The sequence below is a fragment of the Myotis brandtii genome, unplaced genomic scaffold (assembly GCF_000412655.1).
Source record: "Myotis brandtii unplaced genomic scaffold, ASM41265v1 scaffold1643, whole genome shotgun sequence".
NCBI lineage: Eukaryota > Metazoa > Chordata > Mammalia > Chiroptera > Vespertilionidae > Myotis > Myotis brandtii.
Genome location: NW_005356017.1, coordinates 49,690 through 74,805, shown reverse-complemented (window position 1 = coordinate 74,805; position 25,116 = coordinate 49,690). Strand labels below are relative to the sequence as shown.

At 34.9% G+C, this 25,116-nt stretch overlaps 1 protein-coding gene across 5 annotated transcripts in view; it reads left to right on the top strand.

Annotated features, from left to right (window-relative positions):
• OXR1 (oxidation resistance 1) overlaps positions 1–25,116 on the top strand; it is a 279,534-nt gene that overhangs the window by 246,098 nt on the left and 8,320 nt on the right. For 2 of the 5 annotated variants that reach the window (XM_005862364.2, XM_014536527.1), the window contains 4 exons: positions 2,651–2,813; positions 20,523–20,603; positions 22,427–22,552; positions 23,342–23,494. In XM_005862364.2, coding sequence (XP_005862426.1) covers positions 2,651–2,813; positions 20,523–20,603; positions 22,427–22,552; positions 23,342–23,494 — 523 coding nt within the window. Of the gene's footprint in view, positions 1–2,650; positions 2,814–10,138; positions 10,436–20,522; positions 20,604–22,426; positions 22,553–23,341; positions 23,495–25,116 lie in introns of those variants that run through there. The other 3 variants (XM_005862362.2, XM_005862366.2, XM_005862363.2) reach the window with 3 other exon arrangements.

The window sequence follows — 25,116 nt, the reverse complement described above, 5'->3', positions numbered from 1 at the left end:
AGACAACAACGAAGTTTGTCACATTAGTGGAGTCTTCGTTTCACAATTTCTCTGTAGTGTATGATGCTGTTTGATAGCATTTAACCCACAGTAGTCCTTCTTTCAAAGTGGGACCCCATCCTCTTAAAGCCTGCCACTGCTTTGTCAACTAAGTTTATGGGACAGTCTAAATCCGTTGTTGTAATGCCACCAATCTTCACAGCCTCTTCACTAGCAGTAGATACCAGGTCATTCATACAAAGCAGCTCCTAATCCATTAGAGTTTTACCATGAGAGTGTTGCAGTGTAGTCATATCTTCAGGCTCTGCTTCTGGTTCTAGTTCTCTTGCTCTTTCAACCACATCTGCAGATACTTCCCCTCCACAACTCAGTCTCTCCCTGTATGACGCCAGCATGCTCTGAACTGCTATCCCTCCACTGGAGCCCAGATTAAGAGCAAGATTTTTGTGCGTTGTCCCTTTCAGAGGATGCCTGCGTTTCCAGCAGCCGTCCTTCCCACCCAGGCAGGCAGAGTCCTTGCAGATATTCACAGCCAGGTGTTATGTGGGCTCCTTTCCCAGCACTGGGGAGCCTGCCGTGAGGTTGAGACCCCTCACTCATCAGAAGGTACCTTTGCAGCTGAGATATCCCTCTATTATCAACTGCCCTTTTCATTTCTCTGCCCCTCCTACCAGTCTCAAGGTAGATGCTGCTGCTTTATGTCCTTAGTTATAAGACTTCTGTTCAGCTGGTCTTCAGATGGTTTTCCAGGTTGATTGTTCAGTAACTTAGGTGGTGGTTTTGATATGGTCAAAGTGAGTGAGTGCTACTTACTCTGCCACTTGGATCAGGTCTCACCTTGCGCTTTTATGTTATGGAGACAGCGTCTTTCCTTAAACCTCATGAACCAACCTCTGCTAGCTTCACATTTTCTTTTGCAGCTCCCTTACCTCTCTCAGCCTTCATTGAAATGAAGACAGTAAAGGACCTTCCTCTGGATTAGACGAGAACATTAAAGTTTTCTCCATATCATTAATGAGGGTGTTTCACTTTCTTATTATCTATTCTTTCAGTAGCACTTCTAAATTCCTTCAAGAACTTTTCCTTTGTATTCACAGTTTGGCTAAGTCTTAGGCACAAGAGACTCGCTTTTGACATGCTTTCCTCTCTAAGCTTCATCATTCTCAGCTTTTGATTTAATGTGAAAGACATGCAACTCTTCCTTTCACTTGCACACGAGAGGCCATTGTAGGGTTATTAATTGGCCTAATTTCAATATTGTTGTGTCTCAGGGAATAGAGAGGCCCAAAGAGAGAGAGAGATGAGGAAATGGCTGGTCTGTGGAATAGTCATAATGCACACATTACTTTAATGTTTAATGCAATTAATTATAATTAAATGTGCCATGGGTGTGGTTCGTGGAACCCCCAAACAATTACAGTAGTAACATCAAAGATGACTGATCACAAATCACCATAACAAATATAATGATAATGAAAAAACTTGAAATATTGCAAGAATTACCAAAATGTGACACAAATATGAAGTGAGGAGATGATGTTGGAAAAATGATGCCAATAGATTTGCTCAATGCAAGGTGAATACAAACCTTTAATTTGTAAAGTAAGTGAAATATTTGTGAAACACAATAAAGCAAAGCACAATAAAAGAAGGCATTCCTAAATGGTACATCTTTAATTAAAACTAACATTAGGATTTAGTTTTTGTCATTACTGTTGGTTTTAATTTTTACATGGGATTTTCCATTTTATCATTGTCCTTGCACTTTGGCTAATGCTCATTAAGAATTGGTATTATTATGATTTTGAACTTTATTATATACATGTAATTTATGAAAATTGCTGTTTTGGTACAAACATTATCTGAAAGATGGAACTATACACCCTTTGATATGTTAGCTACCACATAAGAAATGACACTTAAGAAAAAAATTAATTGGATACAATTTCCAGAACCATTGTTATTGATTGGTATATGATAGTTAAGAGTTTTATAATCAATTTTCATGCTAATTAAAGCCAAGAAAATATTTGAAATGTCATGTGTATTTGACTCTCAAATATGTTTATCAGAGTTTTTATTATCTTTTGTAACAACAGGCTTTACTATAGTAAACAAAATTAAAAAGGGGAAAAAGAGACTTGAAAGATTAGATCATCAGTTTCTGAACCCATAATACAGTGTGTGTCCCTGATATTTAAAAGTTAAACATATTAAATTTTTGTTAACTTGGAAAAATTCTGTATAATATCCAAGTTTTAAAATATGCAATTTTTAAATTGTGTACTTGTATTTTAGATAATCAGATCATTGTACAAATGATGTCAAAATTGTGGGTTCAGTTTCCCTTCCCATTACTAGTTACTTTAAAGAGAAAAAATATTACCATGGACAGCACCTGAGCTAGTCAAAAGCATGCCAAGGAAAATTTTAATGTAGTTTTCTCAGAACAACTTGATAGAACACAGTCAAATAAAAATGTTTAAGTTAATGTCTTACTGGTGGTGGGCTTTGTTATCTTTTTAAAATAAAGCATAGTATATTCTATGTATATTTTAAGTTCTCAAGTTTTGTCAAGATATGTAACAAATATAATTTTGTAACTTTAGCTGACACTAGATCTATTATTAATAGTCACTTGTTCTAACAGGTCAGACCACTTATATGCCTTCTTCATTCAGTGGAGTCCAGAAATATATGCAGAAGATACTGGTGAATATACCAGAGAACCTGGATTCATAGTTGTAAAAAAGATTGAAGAATCTGAAACAAACGAGGATTCATCTAACGAAGAAGCAGCCAGAGAATGGGAGGTAAGAAGAAAAATGTGAAGATTTCATTCATCTTTTTACTTTGTGTGAATTTATAGCTTTATGGTATATAGGAAAATACACAAAATCTTGGTACAAAAGAATGCTTTCTTTAAAAGATTCATTGCCCATGTATGTTTGTGTTTATTGAATGAATCTGATTAGTAACTTTGATTCATTACTATTTCTTTTTTTTTTTTTTTTGCTTTTGAGTATTAGAGAAGCAAAGTATCAGCAATGAAGTGACTTATTGAATGCATTTTGGAATAATATCAATTGCTATTATACTAATTTTTGTGAAACATTTTTTCAGGTCTGATTTATTACTATTATCTCCTACATGGGGCAGGCACACAGCAGTCATTTAACACATTCATGCAAATTACTACTCTTTTCTAAGTCTATACCCAAGCATTCTTGATGTGAATGTAAAAATAATGATAGGGGAAAAAGCTGTTGCTAATTTATAAAATAGGGTAAATATTATGTGCTCAAATTTGATGAATTTATCTATATGGGCAAATTAATAATAATCGACTTTGTAATCCCTACTAAATATATCTTTTAATATTACATATGTTTTACATGCTTCGTCTTGTGGGATTGATAGGGTGGCAATTACTGGTTTACTTATTGTGATTGCCTAGATTAATCTCTTCTTGATGTGTTAAAAAATATAGAGCAGATGCTAAAATGTGATTATAAAAGAGATCAAATTTTGTTATCCATTTGGTGTTAATGTTCGTGATTGTGTATGTGATATAAATTTATTGTGCATGAAGTTAACATGTATAACGATGGAAGGTATACATGGCATGTCTTTTATTTAAAATGTGAACCTGATTTTAAATGTCCATTCTGTGTAGTATATACAACAGTTACTGTACTGTAACTTTAATGTAATGGAGGGAAAGAGGTAGCATATGTTAGGCACATATTATAAGTTCTTTTAATACTTAAACCAACATTATTAATCTTCTCACCAGCTTTATTCACAATAGCTCCAAACTGAAAACAACCTGAATGCCTATGAGCAGTATTCTTTAAAGCTCCTCATTGTGCAGTACAGATGGAAAAACCACTATAGTATACCCCATGCCACCACTTCAGGTATTGCATTAAACTTATACAATGCTAACACTGGAAAATACTTTCAGAGTATGTTGATCACAATGTATTTTAATTTTCAAGTCTCTGTCATGCAAGTTACATTGTATAAAATATTTTTCAAAATATTCTACTTTTTTTGATGTTGGATCTGCATTCCAAAAACATAAATTTGGTTCACTGTGGAGAAAAATTTCTTTAATCATTTGTGCCTTGATTTTTTAAAGCATGTTTTCTTATCAGTAGCAGTCATGCTGATATAATTTCTTCAGGCATAGCTCCCTTACATACCAAAGGACTCCTATCAGGTCTTAATTTCCCTCTCCTTATAGTGCCTCTGAGTACGCATACCAGGCTGTAATTTAGTTATCTGTGCCTCTTGAACTTGTTCATCAAATATTCTTTAAAATTGATGTACTTGACAAGTACCCAAGAGTCCATTGGTATAGTCTAAAGCAGCAGCCACCACAATAAGCCTGAAATATCTTTGAAGCCTGTTTCATCTTTAAGATTCATGTGAATTTTTCATTTGTCTTCTTAGTGTACCTGATGTAATATCAAAATATTTTTTTAATTTTCTTGCCATGAAGTAAAAATGATGCTACAGTAATACAGGTCAGTTGTATCCTGTCACTAGGTGGTATCATGGCACATTACTGCACATTGGGCTCTATCATCTTCAACCCCAAATACCAACTTCAAGAGGCTCTCTAATAGAACCCTTTGAAAGTTTTAGAGTATCACATGTATTGGCTGTGCCTTCTTGCTGCTTGATGACACAGGCCTCAAAAGTGAAGCTTTTAAAACTAAAATTGCTTGTTGTCCCACTTCCTTTGGGATGAATTTCACTCCTTTGGGGATAAAGCAGAAAAGGTTTTTCTTTTTTTTATACTATCTCTAAAGTTAATTTTATACAACTTGTAGTTCAGTATCTCCTACTCCAAGCCAATTATTAAAACATCCAGTGCTATTGGGATGATAAAAAAACAACAAAGAAATTGACTTTATTAAATTAGCTTTAATTGATTTATTTAGAAGTTTACCTCCCAGGTTTATGCTTATTGACTAAATTTTAAAATATGAGTTTACTAAGACAATAGTAATGCTTGGTATTAGGAGAAAATTGCTCTGGGTTACTTCCCACTTCTTAGACTTACTGAAGTATTGATAAAAATATGTTCCATTTGATCTTTGGCTTCTGAGATGATTTGTTCATTTTTATGTGCTGACATTACTCACATTTTCTTAAACAGTTATTTATTTGTGAGTGTAAATGTAAATAATGTTGACTACTTGTTACATAAATCTGTACAAAGGTTTTGTACTTAAAATACTTTAGAATCTACTTTCTGACTTAGATAACTTTTTAAATCATTTATAGACTTCCCATTTTGATATTAAATTTTAATGTTCTCCATTTTAACTATGTAAATATAAAATAATTAACCTATTATTAGCACTTTAGGCCATAAAGTGTATCATAGTATGTCCTTACTAGAGGCCTGGCGCACAAAATTCATGCACAGGTACGGTCCCTAGGCCTGGCCTGCGATCAGGGCCATCTTCCCCACCTGCCAGCAGCCAGCTCTGGCACCCCCACCCCCCCCGCCGCCACCCACCCCCGGTTCCCCGTTTACCATTGGGCGATCAGAGCCTGCTGGCTGGGAGGAGGGACCGAGAGGTTGGCCGTTCCCGCCCGCTCACCAGCCCCGTTCCCCAACGCCAGTTGCCCTCTGTGTGGGGGGAGACTGGTGGGGCAGGGGCCTTGGCCTGGTGCTGCCTGCGTCTGCCAACACCCACCCCCAGTTCCCTGTTCCCCATCATGCGATCGGAGCCTGCAGACCAGGAGGAAGGACCGAGAGGTTGGCCAGCAGGCCCCAATTGGGCAATCAGGGCCTGTGGGCTGGGGGAATCTCCTGCATTGAGCGTCTGCCCCCTGGTGGTCAGTGCGCATCATAGCGACCGGTCGTTCCGCTGTTTGGTCGATTTGCATATTACCCTTTTATTATATAGGATTGGATTTAGATTTCCAATAGAATGGAGTCAGTTCTGCTTTCCTAATTGTCATTAGTTAAGCAAAATTATTGCCATGATTGTTTATTAGGTTACTCATGGAAGACTTTTGCAGCAGTTTGATATTGTTGTAATTTCTAAATGCACCAATACTGGGAGGCTTCAGTTGGATGGTACATATTTCATTTCTTAAACTGCCAGATAATGAGTATTCTGGTGTTCATCTTATTAAACACATGGGTTTCTTTTTTATTTTTAATTAAAGAACTAGTAATACCAAAATTAAAATAGAGTCAATATATAAAACTGAACAAAACATTCCTTATCTCTTATCAGTTGACCAGCAAAATCCATACAGAATTTATTTTGTTCAAAATGAAAGTAGTCTCTGTGTCTAACTCACTAAATAGGGTGAGGTCACATTTCTCAGATAAAGGCAATTAAAGTAACTTTATATTGAACAAATCACATAGCATTACAAATCATAACCCCAGAAGAAATTCAGTAAATCTGAAAAAGGTAGAAATCAAAAGTATTAAAAATAATTAGAATTTATGAGTAAATACAAAAATTGTCTTATGTAATATTTCTATATTAGGCATTTTTAAAAACACTTTATTGAGGTATAATTGACACAAAAAACTATCCATATTTAATATATTCAGCTTGATGAGTTTGGAGACAATTATACATTCATGAAATCACTACTACAGTGTATGCCATAAATATTTCCATCAACTCCTAATCTTCCCACCCTCTTTCATTATTATTATTATTATTGTTATTACTTTGTATTAAGGACACTTTTAAAAAAATTCTTTATTGTTTAAAGTATTACATATAGTATTATGTATTAAGAATACTTAACAAAACATCTACCCTCTTAGAAATTTTCAAGTGTACAATACAGTATTGCTTAGCAATACTTTATTAGCATTTACCACCCAGAATCATGCCTAATATGGTCTGTTTTAATTACTAATAATGTTAAATGAGTATGTTATCTACCTCAGGAAAGTTTTGAACTAATGCTTCCCTTTCCCTGTTAATACTCTTCCTCAGTTACTAGCCAAAAGTTATGGGCTATAAAATTTTCATTAAAAATCAAAAACGTTATTTAATGCAGATTGAGAAGAGACAAGATGGATGAATGACAGACTATTTTATGACTTGAAATATTAAAATTACTTGGAGAGATCAACCAAAGGACTTGAATGAATGTATACTAGTATAAGCCTAACCAATGGACACAGACACCAAGGGGATGAGGGCATGAGTGGGGGGGTGGGGAGGAATGGGGGAATAAGGACACATATGTAATACCTTAATAAAGAAAAAAAATTTAAAAAAAGTAAAGTGAAGAGCAGTAAAATAAGATATGCCTGTATAAATATTTTAGTTTTGTTTTCATGGAACAATGATTGTTTTCAAAGCTGGGGAACCACTCTGTAAAATACATGATTTTCCCACCACTTTGTGGTAACTCTAAAACTATTACAGAATAATACTGAATGTAAACTAATTGGAAAAAATATATAATAAAAATGAAGTATTGCTGCATGCAAAAAAATTACTTTAAATATTGAGTATGGCAAATTACATATTATTGCTTCTAGTAGACCACTCCCAATTCAGAGGAAATCAGATATAAAGTAATTCAATCATTTCAATCCCAATAAAGAAAGTAGAGGAAAAATTATTAAATTGAATATCTGAATTCTGAGAATAGATTATATTGTAATCTTATTTTACACTAATGATAAGTTGACATCTGCTTCTAGCTCTGGGATGTCTGGACTAATTTTAATGACCTAGCACTATATTTCTAAACACTATGAAAAAATAAAGGGCAAGAAGGAGATTTACTAAGCTCACTTTATGTTTGCTAGATAATATGTTTATTAAAAGTAGAAAAATCACACTCACAATAGCTTAAACCAGTTTTTTTATTGTATTGTAATTAGCATATAGCATATTAGTTTCAGGTATACAGCATAATGATTCGATATTTGTGTATACTGCAAAATAAGTATCGTTGCAATAAGTCTAGTTGACATTTGTCACCATACATAGTTAAGAAAAAAAAATTTTTTTCTTATGAAGACTTACAAGATTTACTCTCTTAGCAACTTTCAAATATGCCATACAGTATTATTAACTATAGTTACCATGCTGTGTACATTACATCCTCTTGACTTATTTTAGAGCTGGAAGTTTGTACCCATTTTGACCCATTTTGCCCATGTCTTTGGCAACCACCGATCTATAATCTTTATCTATGAGCTTGATTTTTTGGTTGTTATTTTGAGTTTGACATATAAGTGAGATCATAGTATTTGTGTTTCTCTGACTGGTTATTTCATTTAGCATAATGCCCTCAAGGTCTATCCATGTTGTTGCAAATGGCAACATTTTATTCTGTTTTATGCCTAGATAGTATTCCATTATATATCTGGGCTATTGTAAATAATGTAATGGTGAAATGAACATGGGTGCATATATCTTTTCAAATTAATGTGTTTGTTTCCTTCAAATAAATTTACTCAGAAGTGGAACTGCCAGATCATATGGTAGTTATATTATAATGTTTGAGGAACCTCCATACTGTTTTCTATAGTGGCTGTATCAGTTCCTACCAATAGTGTGCGAGGGTTCCTTTTTCTACACATGCTTGCCAGCACATTATTTCTTAGCTTTTTGATCATAGGCATTCTGACAGGTGAAAGGTGATATTTCATTGTGGCTTAGTACCTTTTCAAAATATGGTCCCCATACCATCAGCAGAAGCAGCATCTAGGAATTTGTTTAAAAGTCACAATCTCAGACCCTATTCCAATCTGCTTAACCAGAACTAGTTTTGAAGTCCAGCAGTCTGTGTTTGAACAAATGCAGGCTAAACTTTGAGAGCCACTTGTTTAGATCTGTAATGATACATCCAGTCCAGGCACGGACACAGCCTTCTCAGAAACACATGATTAAAAACATCTGAGCAAAATCAAAGCTGTACTAGGAGAATCTATGGGAATGTTAGTTGAGTAGATAACCAACAAAATAAGTTATCCTGTGCTTTGAGTGTGTGTTTGTGTGTGTGTGTGTGTGTGTGTGTGTGTGTGTATAAAAATCTCACGTAAACCACATTTTGGTACACAGATTTTTAATTTTAGAAAATCTGACTGTAAGGGATGAATAGTTGCTGTGTGTAGGGGGAGTGAGCTGAGGGGGAGTTGGATGTATAAGGATACTCTGTATGTAGTGACACCAGTGTGGAGATGGTAACAGTGTGCCCATGACAGCCTATGGGAAAGAGATCTTAGGGCATGTGTGGTGGAGCTGGTTGGAGACATAAGAAGGGGAGGTGGCTGATGTGTGTGGGAGGGAGGGTACCCTGTTCAGTATGGAGTGTGCTCTGTCCTGTATGTGCACATCAGCCTCGATATGCAAGCTGGAAATTGGAGGGAGGAGATTTGGGTAAGTGGGTGTGGTGCAGTGGTGTGTGTACTGGAAAGGTGGTATGTGTGCCAAGGTGTCATTGTGTGATTACAGTTTTGTGTGTATACTCAAGATAAAGGAGGAGGAGCAGGTTTAGCTTAAAAAGGAAGAAATCTACAGGTCTATTTTGACATTGAATTCTAGTTAAAATTGAACACTAGATAATTTTAGTTTATAGCTTTAATAACATTTAAATCTTAAAATTTTACTTCTTTGGTTATAGTCAGCATACTGCTGATTAGTGAAGTATATGTAGGCATAGTAAATATAAGTACTTTTCCAAGAAATCAAATGTTAGAAAATGCACTGCAACAGGCAGAAGGATTTTCAGGTCATTGAATATTTGTTTAGGATTTATTTGTACTATGTTGACTTTGTTTTTTACAGAAGTCGTTCTCTAAAATTTGAGGGTTGAAGCATCCTCAAAGAACATCTTACTGTTTTTAAAATGCTCATATAAAAGATGGAATTTTATAGGATTTTTAGATGTAAATAATAGAATTTTATGATTTTGAGCAAACAAAGCGTTATTTGAAATCCTTTGTGTACTTTGGGAGGGGCTCTGGCAACTGTACTTACTTATTTTTTATGACTAAGATATTGTAAGTCTATTTCTTAGTGTACTTGGTGTTTGGAAATACAGGCACTGTGTCTTTAAACTTTTAAGCTCTTTCTTTGCACATTTGGATACAGTGCAACCAAACTTAAACATGGGAAACCCTGTCTTCCCTCCCCAGCTTTACAGTCTCCACCCTGGTCTCTCTTTGCAATGGATACTACTTAGTGATTAGCTCTCTGTATTGTCAATCAAATCTTTGTCTCTAGCAGACTGTTTTGTCACAGTTGTAGGAAGGGCTCTTGTGCTGGGAATTTATCTTGGACAGAGGAAGAATGCTTTTTACAACAGTTCTTACAAGATCTGATGTAACTTAATTTGCCCTGGAAAGGAAATGTCTCGGCTCTGGCATGGGAAAAAAGGGAGAAGACATCAACCAATTAATCATAAGTATACTCTGGTAATCTTAGCCAGTGATTTCAGTTTCTATATTTACTAGTCTTTTTATGGTGACATTATGCAAAATTATACAATTTCTAAAAGTTTAAGCTTGGAGAATGTTCATAGAATACAAAATTGTATGATTACAGAAAGTACCTTTAAGTTATTTCTGCTAAGTCTAAATATCTTCAAAAAAAGGGAATGAATAAGGGACTGTAGTTTTGTTTTGTAGAAGTGTTTTGTTTTTCTGTTCTACATAAGCAGTAGTTACCAAATCTTTATTGCTGCCTAAATTTTTTATTTAAGCTTAACTTTAGAGGAAAATATTCAGAATTTTTTTCTTGCTTAAAAATAAATTGAGTAGAACAATCAGCGAATTAACATGAAATTTATTGACTGATATCAAACTAGGTACATTTAAAATATTGTATATTAAGACTACTATCATTTTAGCAATCTGACAGTGACTTTTTGAAACTATCCAGAAAGTTTCAAGCAGTGCTACCTAAAACAAAACTTTAAAAGATATTTTAGTAAAGAAAAATCTGGAGGGTGCACCGAGGGAATAAATAAGTGGTCTGCTTCCCAGCCAGCAGCTCCAGCCTGTCACATGCTCAGGGTATCCCTGACAGTAGCCTCTGGTCCAGAAGGCTGGGGTATTGACCTGCTGCTGTGACAGAGCAAACAGTGGGCTCCTCCAGAATTGGGCTCATCTGACCCAGTCATCACCCTCCTTAAGCTGAGCATCTGTTGTTTTTTAGAACTTGCCTCTTTTTACTCTTTCCTGGCCATTGTATGTGGGCAAAATGTTTATGTGGGCATTGGGAGGGAAAGCCTAGGGAAACAAAGGGAGCCCTCTCCATCCCTACTTTAGGTGGGTTTATTTTTTGTATTTTATATCTAATAAATTCTATACTCTTAAAAAAAGAAAGAAAATCTCAGTCAACCTTACTATTTAAGAAGCCTAGTTATTTATTTCTCAGTACAAATATGTGTGCATTTTTTGTTAAAAATGTGGTGCCAAGTATTCTTTCTGTGCTAATTCAGGATTATATCTCATCTTATGAATATTAATTTTATTTTTTCTGTGAATGTAGGTGATTTAATAAATAGGGCTAGCTATATCCCGAGAAGCAGAAGTGACTTTGGAAGATGCCCCCAAAGCAGCTTGCCACCCATAAATGTTAAGCATGTAAAATATCAAGATTACTTTAATCAGTGTTATTTTTAATTGGGCTTGAGAGTACCTTGTATGTCCTTTTATTTTTACGTTGAATGATTTCAAGTTTTTATTTATCAGCACAGGGATTTAGGAAACTGAAGTGATTGGACTGGGTAAATTTGTGATCAGATTTATCAGAATAGCCAATTAACACAGGTTTTTTTTTAAAAGCAAGAACAGTGAAGCTATTCATGTATATTTTATTTGCAATTAGAGTAACCATCATTAGTTTTCTAAGACTTAAATTGTTTTAATTTATTACACATACAGGCAAAATAAACTGTAGATGTTTTGGATTTTATAGGTAATTATAATGTATATCACAATTATTACACTTGCCAATTTTTGTTCGACCTTATAGGAAGCTGTTATATGATTTTTTCAGATATGAAAGCATGCTTCTCACTGGTCTTCAGCTCTCCCATATGTATAGTTTATATGTATTATTTCATTTAATCTTCACAGGAACTTTGCATAGTCAGTAGTATTAGGCCTATTTTAAAGATGGGAAAATAGATATAGGGTGGTTACTGAACTAAGCTGTTCTGGAGCAGAGACAGCTTGACCCCAGCACATTCTTTTCCCCTCTGGGATACCTTTGAGAATCTTCTAAAATGTTAATACAATACAGTATAATGTGCTTTCATGTGTAGACAAGCTGAGGTCCTGGTTTTCTGTTTTAAAGTAGATAACCTGGGAGCTGTAGGGCAAGAGAAAGGGCTTAGGAAATAAGGATTAGGTTAGCAATTTTTCTACTTGTTTTGTAGATTGAGATTTCCTATTAAGATTGCACCTGCCAAGGGACTTTTCTGCCTTAAAACTGAAAATAGAAAATAATTCTTCTAGGAGAATAACAAGTATTTCTTATTTTTGGACTTTGTATTTTGCAGCTTTTTACAGTTCTTTCTATCTTTGCTGAACTGATTAGCAGAATGGTATAGACTTAAGTGAAGACCTAAGTCTTATAGTAGTACTAATGTGGCCATATTTATGTAAACTATTACAGTTGTCTAAATGCTCATGCATAGTATCATATTTGACCTCACAGTAACCTTGTGTGCTAATCAGAGGTAGATTTTTTTTTACTCTATATGTGTGTTAAGGCTCAAAGACATTAACTATTAAGTAGAATCTGCTTCAAAATATGTGGAAAGAAGTTAAACCTTTGCCAATTAGCTTTATAATGAGCACCATATTTATAAGCATGCTTAACCTTTCTATCTTTATTTTTTGAAAGCTGTTATAGAGTTTATTCTGACAAACCACCTAAGTTTTAATCTTCTAATTATTTACTTGAAGTGATTTGTATATTTTATATGCTCATTTATTGTATTCTACCTTTTTAGTGTCTGTCAAATTATCATTTGCTTGGAAGTTATAAGGCTATTTTATAATAAGGATATAGGGTTAATCATATTAAAGTTACAAATCATTAAATAGCAACACAGATCTCTGTCAGCATCCATACTTCTCTAATTTAATCATCTTTTTTTTTTCTATCTAAACCCTCTTATGACAAGAAAGTTTTTTTGTGTTTTTTGGTGTGTGGGGGGTTTTTTTGTATTTTAGACTTTCACATATGAAAATATTGGAGAAAAGCTCCTATGGTGAATTATTTACATCTGTGTAAGAATTAGCTCACAGATAGAATTTTAAGAACAAATAACCTAAATGTAAAAATTTTTCTAGTGACCTCAGCTCAATGTAATAATTATAGTAATGATAAAATCATTTCTACTAACACTGTGTACTTCTAATAATGCCATGTATTACTTCAAACATGAGTTATTTTATTTAATCCTTTACCTGTGAAATATTGCTATTATGATCTCCATTTTATGAAACAGAAGCATATAGTAGTCATACCAAAACCAATAAGGGTCATGGCTGTGGTTTGAGTCGAGGCATTCTGGCTCTAGTATATGCCTACGTCTCTGAGGGATATATGTATAGAAAGATGATGTCTAGGATTTAAAGCTAAATTTAATTGAAGGTATAAGGACCCTCAGGATTGTTTTGTTTATTTTAGGTGTTCTTTATCAAGTTGAAGAAATACCCTTCTATTCCTAGTTTGCTGAGACTTTTAATCATGAATGAGTGTTGGGTTTTAAATAGTGCTTTTTTTTGCATCTATTGATATAATCTTACAATTTCTTTTCTTTAGCCTATTGATGTGATGGATTACATCAGTTTATTTTCAAATACTGAAATACCTTGCAAATGCCTTGCATACCAGGAATAAGTCTCATGTGGTCATTGTACATAATCCTTTTTTATAAAATGTTGGATTCACTTGGCTAATATTTTGTTGAGACTTTTTGCATGTATATTCATGAGAGATATTGGTCTGTATATTTCCTTTCTTATTTATGTATTTATGTATTTATTTATGTAATGCTGGCATCAGAAAATGAATTCAAAGTATTTCCTCTGTTCTATGTTCTTGAAGAGATTGTAGAGAATCAGTATAATTTTTTCCTTAAATGTTTGAAAGGATTCACCAGTGAATCCATCTGGGTTTACTCCAGATACTCAGCATCTGGGATCATAACCACTTTAGGTTTCTTTGTAAATACAGAGTCAGCTACCATAGTGTATACATTCTTGCTTTGCAAAAGTCAATATAATAATAATAATAGCCAGGTGAGGATTAAGTAATATTAATAACTAGAGGCCCTGTGCACGAAAATTCATGCACTCGGGGGGGCGGGGTGTCTCTCAGCCCAGCCTTCACGCTCTCACAATCTGGGACCCCTCGGGTAGGGTCCAGTCCCATCACCACATGGCTCCAGTTCCCCAGAGCCTGTGGGCCGAGGATAGGGACCAAGATTCCCAGATCGCAGTATGACTCTAGTTCCCTAGAGCCTGCGGGCAGGGGGAGGGACCCAGAGGCCAGTCCAATCGCAGCATGACTCCAGTTCCCCAGGGCCCAGAGCTCCCTGTTGCTGCCGCGCCCCAGCTGGGGCTTAGAGCTCCCTCCCACCAGGGCGCGGCTGTAGAAGGGAGCTCTGGGTTTCCCGCGATCAGGGATGTGGCCGGCCTTCAAACCTGAGGCCCAGAGCTCCCTGTCACCACCACGCCGGCCAGGACCCAGGACTTACTCCCGCCACGCCAGCCGGGACCCAGGACTCAGTCCCACTGCGCTGGCCGGGACCCAGACTCACTCCTGCCACGCTGGCCGGGACCCCTAGCCTGGTGTTCCCTTGTTTGTCCAGTCGTTTAGGTCATGACGGCCCCTGGCTTTTTATATATTAGGATAATAGTGGCCAGAATCTAAATCTGTCCAGTTTTTCTCCCTTTTCTACTCGTGTCATTCATAGCTTTCAACAAATTTTCATAGCTTTTTGTTGAGTTACCTTGGTGTTTGTTTACTGGTAGCTAATCTATTTTTGTTGGCTAAAGTGGGGCCTAGTACCTTCTGTTTTGGAAGGTTATTAATTATTAATTCAACTTTTTATCTAGATATAGGTCTATTCAGATGATCTGTTTCTTGTGAGTTTTTATGATTTGTGTCTTTCAAGGAATTAGTCCATTTCATCTAAGTTATCAAATTTGTGCGTATAGAGTTCTTTATAATATTCTTATATTATTCTTTTAATGTCCAAAGAATCAATAGTGATGGCCCTCTTCATTGCTAATACAATTAATTTGTGTCCTTTCTCTCTTATTTTAGTCTTGCTAGAAGTTTATCAATTTTATTGATACTTTTATTACCAGCAAGACAACAAGACCTCGGTTCTTGTCTTGATTGAAAGATTTTAATCAAGAGACAAAGTGCAACAAAGCAAGCAAGAATTTATTGGCCACAGCAAAAACACACTTAGGACAATGAAACAAAGAAGGGCATAGAAGAAGCAACAGGAGAGCCTAGGCTGGGCTGCTTTGGCTCACTGAGAAGTCAGAGAAAATGGGGCCTTGGATACAAGTTCAGGGAGTTACCTGGGATGAGCTGTCACTGCCCACTGCTCCTCTGGTTGCAAGTCTTCTGGGGTCCCTTAGAGTTTAGGGTATACATGCCTGGGTCCTTTGTGTTGAGGGTATTTATCTCTCTTGCAGGTCGAGATTTTAGGGGCCTCAGGGGAGGGTCTCAATAGAATATTCATCAGCTTTCCAAGTGTGCTTCTTCCAGGTCATGGTCTCCACTGATTGGTTGGCACCATGGCAGGGGGGTTATTCCTTAGTCAGTGCAGCTAGTCCTGAGGTTAGCCTTGGCATGGTGTTGCTTGTCTGGTTTTGCTGTTTTTCTGGGCCTTGAGCTGAAATACAACTGAGCCTAGATGTTATCTCTAGGGAGGAAAAGTCAGGGGGTCCAAACCACATGACCAGTGATATGTTAAGGGAGGAAAGATGACCCTGGAGACTATTGTCCCTATAATTGTCCTTTGTTAGGCACCCATGGCTTTCCATCCTGATGACCTCTGTTCCTGGCCCATTGTCCTTGCTGTGCTCATGTCTGTCTAATAACTGGTTATCACATTTTTCAAAGACCTGGCTTTTGGTTTTGTTGATTTTTCTCTATTGATTTTTTGTTTTCTATTTTATTGATTGCTGCTATAGCTTCATTTAGTTCAAAATACTGTAAGTTTTTCACAGAATTTTTTTGACTATGCATTAATAAGGAGTGTGTTGTTTAAAAGTATTTTAGTATTTTCCCACTATTCCTCTGTTATTGATTCTAGTTTAATTTCATTTTGGTCTGAGAGCATTCTTTATGATTTCTATTTATTGAGGTATGTTTTATGGCCCAGAATGTGGTCTGTCTTGTTAATGTCCCATGTGAGCTTGAGAAAAATGGGTATTCTACTGTTGCTGAAGGAGTTATTTTATTTATTTTTTATTGTTTGTAGTATTACATATGTCTCCTTTTTCCCCCGATTGACGCCCCCCGCCACTCCCGCCCCCCAGGTGGAGGAGTTATTTTATACATATCAATTAGATCCAGTAAATTGAAGGTGCTCTTTCATTTATTTATGTCCTTACTGATTTTTTGTCCACTAATTTCTGAATCACCTCTAGTTCTGAAGTCTCCAACTATAATAGTGGATTTATATGTTTCAGATTTATGTAATGAGTATTCTTTTCCTCTGATATGCTATGCAGAAAAGAGATTATTCCCTTTTTATGAGATTCACTTCTTATATTTATTGTTCCAGGAAGTTAATACCATATATGCATATTATAGTTGAATGGTTTTAGGTAGTTAACAAGGTTTCTTTTTGACTAAAAGAACAGTGAATATATCAGCCTTCTCATGAAAATCTGAGTCATCTGCGAATATACATAAAAGGAAGTAATTTTAAATGCAGAAGATTTATTCAGAACATAACTTTGATTTGTTTTGAATTAATTCTGGATTTAATTTTTTACCCTCTGTTTCCAGTTACCTAATTCATGATTCTCTGTTTGCTCCTTTTTATACCTCTTTTAATATAGTGTCATAAAGAGTCATTTTGAAAGCAATAGTTTTAATTTAAGGCAAAAATAAGCAAATGTTTGCCATAATTCGGGTTTTATTTTGCAATATGATTTTGTTGTATATGATGAAATTATAGAACAAAGGGTGACCTCAAGGATGCTGCTGAATGCCCTTTTTGTTAGACACAACAGTCACACTTAAATTTCCTCCTGTTTAGTATATTTTTGGATACCAAACTAAGTATAAATGTCATTGATTACACAATATTTTTCTCTCTACCCCATTTCCTTTTACTAAGGAATAAAAGTAAGGAATAAGTAAGGAATAAAAATGGCATATTCACAGATATCTACCAGACTTTTGTTACTCTGGAAGACAGTTGGGGGAAGGAGGTTTTTGGTTGGTTTGTGGCATAATTTTAGGGGAAAATACTGGAACATCCTGGAAAAAGGATTATTAGACCAAAATATTGGTCTTTATATCTAGAAGAACATGTTCTTACTTATGGGATTGACAGCATCCTATAAAAATAAAGCAAATAAAAACTAAATTTTACTTTATTTTCAGCTTTTGTTCTGTTCTGATTGTTGTTGTTAGTTGGTCCCTTTGTATAGATAGAAATGGGTAGATTTAATCCTGCCATTAATTTGTTATTCTTGTCAAAGGCTAAAGAGACTAGACTAGAGAGTAAGCACTTAAGTCTGCAGAGGGTAGGCCATGTTGTACTTCAGACCTCTGGGATTTAGCAGTACAAGCAACACTTAATTCCTCAATAAATTATTTTTTACACTTTTAATTGGAGGGTCTTGGTTTCCTCACCTGTGTATCCTTAATAATTAAAAATGTAATATAGGACATTTTGTAGAAAAATATTTATTTCCTGCTTAGGTTTAATGTTTTGGGTAAAGTAATAAATCCTATACTTGTAGTATGATTTACCAGGGATAAAAATTAAGACTAATTCTAGTTCCATCATATATTCTAGGATTCGATATCTCTTTATTCTTTTGTTTTCAGAAGAGAAAGTATATTTCTGTACTCACATGATATCAAATCCCTTGTTTTCATTAATTCATAAACTCTTAATAGTTTTATGTATCTTCATCACAGCATGAGTAAATATTTAGAAGGTAAAGGAAGTGGTGAGTTTGTAAGTCTTAATAAAGACTACATTTTTTTTTAAAGTATTAAGGACATTAAAGAAATTTTGAATTTACCAAATGTTTACAATGGCAATTCATGGTTCCCTCACCAATAACTTCTTTTGTCAGTGATGTGGATGAAATTAGGTTATAGCTGTTCCATTTCTAGAGCTTATAATTCAGTTTTACTTCCTCCAGGAAGTGTGTTTAATAAGGTAAAAGAAGGGGCTTTAAGAAATAAGTGTAAGATTGGTATTAACTAGAAGGGATAGAAGGTATTTAGAGGAGTAGTTAAGTCATATAATTTGAAAATACTTGGCTAGGGAACTCCTTACTAGACTGAATGCCATGGGAAAAATAAAGAAAAATGTAATTGACCATTCAATATCTATAGAGATTTTATTTTGCTAGCCATAGAAAAGCAAGGCTGCTGTTTTTTATTTTTATTTATTGGGTTTTTAATTGAATGTATTGGGGTGTCACAGGTTAATAAAATGTTATAGGTTTAGGTATACAGTTCTACAGTACATCATTGGCATGTTGTATTGTGTGTTTACTACCCCTGGTCAAGTCTCCTTTTATCACCATTTATCCTTTTTATTTTTAGTGCCTAATTGTTGTTTTTTCATGTTCACTGAGAATTCTGTTGTTCTCAATTGAAAGATCTTTAATATTTGTATCTAATACTGAAGTTGAAAATTAATTTCAGAAAAGTCATTCAAGGTATACAAAATAGTTGAGCTCTCAAAACTGAAATATTTTAATATCAAAAATAAAAACAATAAATGAGAAAGTTCTTCAGATATTATCCTTCAGTACTTAGGGTAATAAGCAAAAAAATGATCAATTAAAAGTAGTGTTAGTAGTAGTTCTCATTTGCTATATGCTGGGCACTACACTCAATCCTTCATATGCATTTTATATAAAACCCCTATTCAGTATGAACTCTTATTATTTCCATTGTTTTATGACGAAATAGAAAAGGAAGGGGCCAAACCAGGTCCTTCTGATCCCCCAGAGCTGGAGATCATAAGCACTTTGGGTTTCTTTGTAAGTAGGGAGTTAGCTATCATATTGCATGCATTGTTGCTTTGCAAAAGTCAATATAATAACAATGGCCAGGATGGAAATCTTTCCAGTTTCTTTCCCTTTTTCCTGTTCTCATGTCTTTCATAGCTTTCGTAACAGGTTTACATAGCTCTTTCTAGAGTTACCTTTAACATTGCAGGTGACTAATTCATTTTAGTTGGCTATAAAAGAGCCTTTTAAATCCTAAATTAGAAGTGTAAACTCTATGGGCCAATTGGTTTAACTGCATTTTGTGGCCAGAACCTCTACACATTTGATCACAAGAGGAATTTGTCATAACTTAGGAGAATCAGCACATATTTATGGCACCTCCAGAGTTCATTATATTATGGTTACCGTTTGGGGAATTATATCACAATCTGAAAAAGCTATAGGAGCTGTTGCGTCAGTCTGAGGAAATTTGTCTGTTTTTGTGGGCTTGTTGTAATAATGTTTCTCTGTCATCTATGGCTTTCAACTTCAACACTATGCAAGAGACTGGTCTAGGCAATTACAGAAGACAGAGAATTTCCCTTAGGAATTTAGAATATAGAAAAGTCATTACGTTTTATTCACAAATAACGGCTACAATAGCAACCATAAAGAAATATACAGGAGAGGCAAAAACTGGAGTGTCACTTAAAAATACTGAAGTAGGCAACATGCCTGAAAAGGTACTGCTGATTAGATTAGAAAATCTAAATTTGCTACTTTCTAGAGCTTATTTTTCTTGTTATCTAAAATTTCCTTCATATCTTTTCCTTGCTTCCTCCTCTTTTTTTCTGATATAGATCATATAGTATGGGTATGTTTGTCACCTTTGCCTAGAAGTATTTTTTCCGGCATTGCCATTAGGATGCAATGTTTGAACTAAACTGATGCAGAAAAGAGGGTGGAAACTACCATTTTCTTTGTAAACTGCAAGACATTTAGATTTTAGATATAATAATCTTTGGTGTTAGCAAAGTAATGTCATGTTTTACATGTTTCCTTCATAATTCTTTTTTCTGTAATTCTACATGAGACAATCCATAAAATAAACCGTATATTGCGAACTAGTTGGATGTCGTGGTTAAACTCACTATGTATATTTCACTGCAGTTTGATATATAAATCTCTTGAGTTTTCAGCATGGAGTTGGGGAAAGAAATCCTGATTACACTTCTTTCCCCTTTTAAGTTTCTCCATTTTTTACATTTGTTTTGGCTATTTTTCTCAATTGTCAGTGGAATTATTGTCTTCCTGTCTCCATATTCAGGTAGTGTCAGTGGCTGAGTATCACCGCAGGATCGATGCTCTAAATACTGAAGAACTGCGCACACTCTGCAGACGTCTCCAGGTGCCCCCTTCAGTAGTTTAAACCCCTCCAGAGAGTGACTGCTCCCTGTTGTAGTGTCTTTCATCAGGGCAGATCTCACTTTTGAAGGATTTGTTTCGACTGTAGCACTAAATTAGCCCATCAGAAAATTCCTTTTTGTGCTAAAGAGGACGGTAATGCTTTGAAGAGCTGTAGGCTTATCTTTTCTGTCATCTTTACATCTGAAAAAGTCTCAGGGGAATTTTCTGTCACTATAGAACTGTTCTCAGCACTGTGTGTTTCTTTGAGCGTTGAGGAGTTTCCGTTTAACTTTAACATTGGAAGAATGCCTTTGGGTTTAAGATTGGATTTTTGTTAAACAGAATCTTAAAGATGTAGTGCGATGGGAACATTTTTAAAATTTTAATGGATAGTAAGGCTTTAAATATTCTTTCTTCTTCAAAGCTACTTCAGCTGTATCAGCCCCACATCAAATATTTTAATGAAATAATTGTTTTGTTCCTGGGTTATTCCTGGTTGGTATTAGAAATACTTTTAAAAATAGTAGAGGTTAGGCACAGAACTAGATCATTTAAAATTCATGAAATAATATTTGTGATTTTTTTTTTTTTAGAAAAAAGAAAGTGATACAATTAAATTCATTTTCCAGTTTTGTGTGCTGTGTGTTTTCCTCTTCTTAGTAAGATATGTTTTCATGGCTTTGCTGGAACTACTAATTTTTTTTCTTTTCTTTGAATGCTTCTCATGCTGCCTTGGATTTTTTTTTTTCACATCATCAAAATGAGGATAAAATATGATGATGTGAAAGAATTTGTAGTTTAGCTTCTCATCAAAAAACAATACAGTTGTAGAACATGTATTGGCTAAAAATATATGCTGTTAAGTTTTGGTAAGAAATCTGTTAAAGGAACAAAATAGTTTCGCTACATTCCATTTCTGTGTAGAATCATAAGTCGTCGAGCATTGCGATATTTTAGTTATCTGCTCCAAAATAACTCTATTTTCCAATTTAAAAATTTTATTGATGATGGTTATGTTTCAGATATTTTCTTCTCTAATGTTACTGTGTTTTATACATTAAAATGAAATTAATATGGAAAAGCAAGTGCCAATAGCAGGGATTATATAGGAGTTTGTTTTGAAGTAATCAACATTTTTATCATTTTAAGAATATCAAAGAGATCATTTTCATCAAGCAAAAGCATTCTTTTTAATGCATCAAATTGATCTAATTTAAAACAAAGATTTGTGAACAAGTTAACCTTTTAATTTGTTTAGTCCAACTAAATAAAAAAAATTCAGTGTTTAGAACATAAGAACAATGAAAGCATTTTTTTTTTAGATAATGGTAACTTTTTCAGTGAAGCAAGTACACACACATCAATGAAATTATACTTTTTATTGTACTATTCTTTAAATTTAAATTTTAGCACTGAGGACGTTTTCTGAATTATTTTTGGCAAATTTTATGTTTACCATGAAAAAAATAATCCCACGTATTTTAAATAGCACACATAAAAAGCACGCTAGTTGGGTCACTTTTGTCCTTCATCAGCAAAATTAAAGTTTGCATGCAACGCTCTCCTTTCCCATATAAGTATGGGCTTATCATTCATTACCTGTCCTTCTTCATGTACTGGATGAGAAAAATGTCATCTTGTAGTTAAAAAGTCTTTTTCTACATTGGATATTTTTTAATGGAATATCCTTTGCCTTCTAAAATCCTAAATTAAAGCTTTAGCTACCTTTTCTAAGGTATAAAGTTGAATTTCTCTCAAAGGGCTAAAATTTTGAAAGCATCTTACAATTTTATATTAATATACTGCTGCTGTTTACTTCTTTAGATTACTACAAGGGAAGACATCAATTCAGAGCAGGTTGCTCCAGTGAAGGCAGACCTGGAGTCTGAATCCTTTAGACCAAACCTAAGTGATCCCAGTGAACTCTTACAGCCAGATCAAATTGAAAAGGTACGGCATACTCACATGTGAGCGTTTCTGAGTGTATACCCGCAAGAGTAAAACAGCCTCTGTTTAGTTGTTTTGAAAACTGAGGAAGCAGGGTCATTGCTCCTAGGCTTCCTCTCCCATGAAGAAAAAGTAAACACAATATAGCAAACTGGTGTAATAGAATATACTGGGAGATTTGGGTAAGCAAACATTAAAAAAATTAACAGCAGTTCAGATTGAGCCACTGCAATAGCCAATATTTAATTTATTATTGGGTGCTAGTTACTTGCTTTCTGTGGATTATCTCATGTAGTTGTTGCGACACTTGAAGGAGTTGGATACTCTTAATTGTGTGCATTTTATAAGTGAAGAAACTTGGGCACAGTTTCTTCACTTGTAATTTGTTAGAGTCACACAGATATATTAAAGTATTGAAGCTTGATTTCTAACTCTGATAGTTTGCCTCTAGAACCCATTATTTTAGAGGTTTTTAATAATCAAGTTAACAGTCCACTCAATGATTTTGTCAATTCAAGACAGAGGGCACTATAAGTAATTCATATTTCTTATGTCTGTTCTAATTTGTATCTTGTTCAGTATGATTCTTTCTTTTCCTACTGGACAAGAAAGTATTTCATGCTGAGAAATGTACAATTACTCTTCAAGCATCTCAGTATCTTTGAGAATAACAAACTACTGTTATTTTTGTAGCCTACATTTTATAAAATACCATTCAATTCCAACTGGCATTAGTATCCAACAAACTGACAATAAGCTATCAAGTAAATTTTAACATTTTATTTTTCAAAGCTTACCAAGCATCTTCCACCAAGAACCATTGGCTATCCATGGACTCTTGTTTATGGTACCGGGAAGCATGGCACAAGCTTGAAGACTCTTTATCGAACAATGATAGGTTTAGACACCCCAGTGCTGATGGTGATTAAAGACAGTGATGGACAGGTATGAAAATAGCTATATAGACATCTTACCTTTTAAGAGATTACAATAACAGAACTTTAGCCTATTCTTTTGATGAAAATTATTTTTATTAGTACATTTTATTAAGTTTAACTGATAATTATTGAGTACTTTTAATATGCAAGGCAATGCTGAGTGCTTCTGAAGGTAGATATGTACATGATTGCATTTTAAGGAGTTCCTGCCTTCAAACAGATTATAGTCTGGTAGAAAAGAATATCTATATCTATAAAAGCCTAAGTTACCATTCGACCTGTAGCTATGACGTGCACTGACCACCAGGGGCAGATGCTCCGACTGGTAGGCTACCTTGCTACTGAGGTCCAGCTGATCGGGACTGGGCAAGATGGGCCGGATACTCCCTGGAGCCTTCCCGCGGTCCCTTCCCGGCCCCAATCGTGCACTGGTGGGGTCCCTCAGCTTGGCCTGTGCCCTCTTGCAATTCGGGATCCCTGGGGGGATGTCAGAGAGCCACAGGCCGAGGGACCCCACAGGTGTATGAATCTGTGCACCGGACCCATAGTTTAACTATATTAGTGTCTCTAATGCCAAGCAGTAAATATAATTACTTAAGGAAAACAAAAGAGGTACTTAGAGAGAGGGTTGTTTATATCTATTTGGGAAAGATAAGAATGAGGTTCACAAAGAGGGTGGAAATTGACAGTCTTGAAGCATGGGTTAAGTTTTTAAAATTAAAAAGATAATTGTGTGAAGATGATACCAAGAGCAAAACAACAGATAAGCAAGGGAAACATTCACGTGTTCCTAAAACAGCAAGTCCAATTACCAGCATTAAAGAGTAATAAGGGGGTGAAATAGTGATATTAATTTTTTTTTAAAAAAACTAGGGTTACTTCTACTGATACCTTTAGTGTGCTTATTGTGCACACTTGTCTGATCATTTTCTATGCATTACCTTAATTAATCATCAAAGCCCTATGAGATTGATATTTTTTTCATTCCTGTTTTAAAGATGAGTTGATTATGACTTATGAGATGTATCAACCTTCTCAGGGTTATACACCCAGTAAAAGCAAGAATGAAAATGAACTACTATTAATGCCTAGCATAGATAAGTGTAACAAACATAATATGAGTTAAAAATCAGACACTGAGGAGTAACTTTCCATTTATAGAAAGTTCATAAATGGGCAAAACAAATCTACGTTATTGTTGGGCTAGTGGCTTCTTTTGGAGAGGGTGAGAGTGCAGAGGAGGTACAAGGAAAGCTTCTGGAGTACTGGTAATCTCTTTCTTGTCTGAATGAAGGTTAAATGGGACTTTGCTTTGTGATCATTCAAAATTACATATATGTTATATATGTATTGTATATACCTTTCAATAAGAAAGTCTATTTTAAAAATGAAAATATAAAGTCAAAACAGTGAATATAGAGATCATTTGTCAAGCTCTCTACATTCCATTTATGATGTAGAAACTTAGACCGAGAACATTGAAATGACTTGTGTAGGTCTTTTTATACATTTATTCTTTTTTTAAATATATTTTTATTGATTTTTTTACAGAGAGGAAGGGAGAGGGATAGAGAGTTAAAAACATCGATGAGAGAGAAACATTGATCAGCTGCCTCCTGCACACCCCCC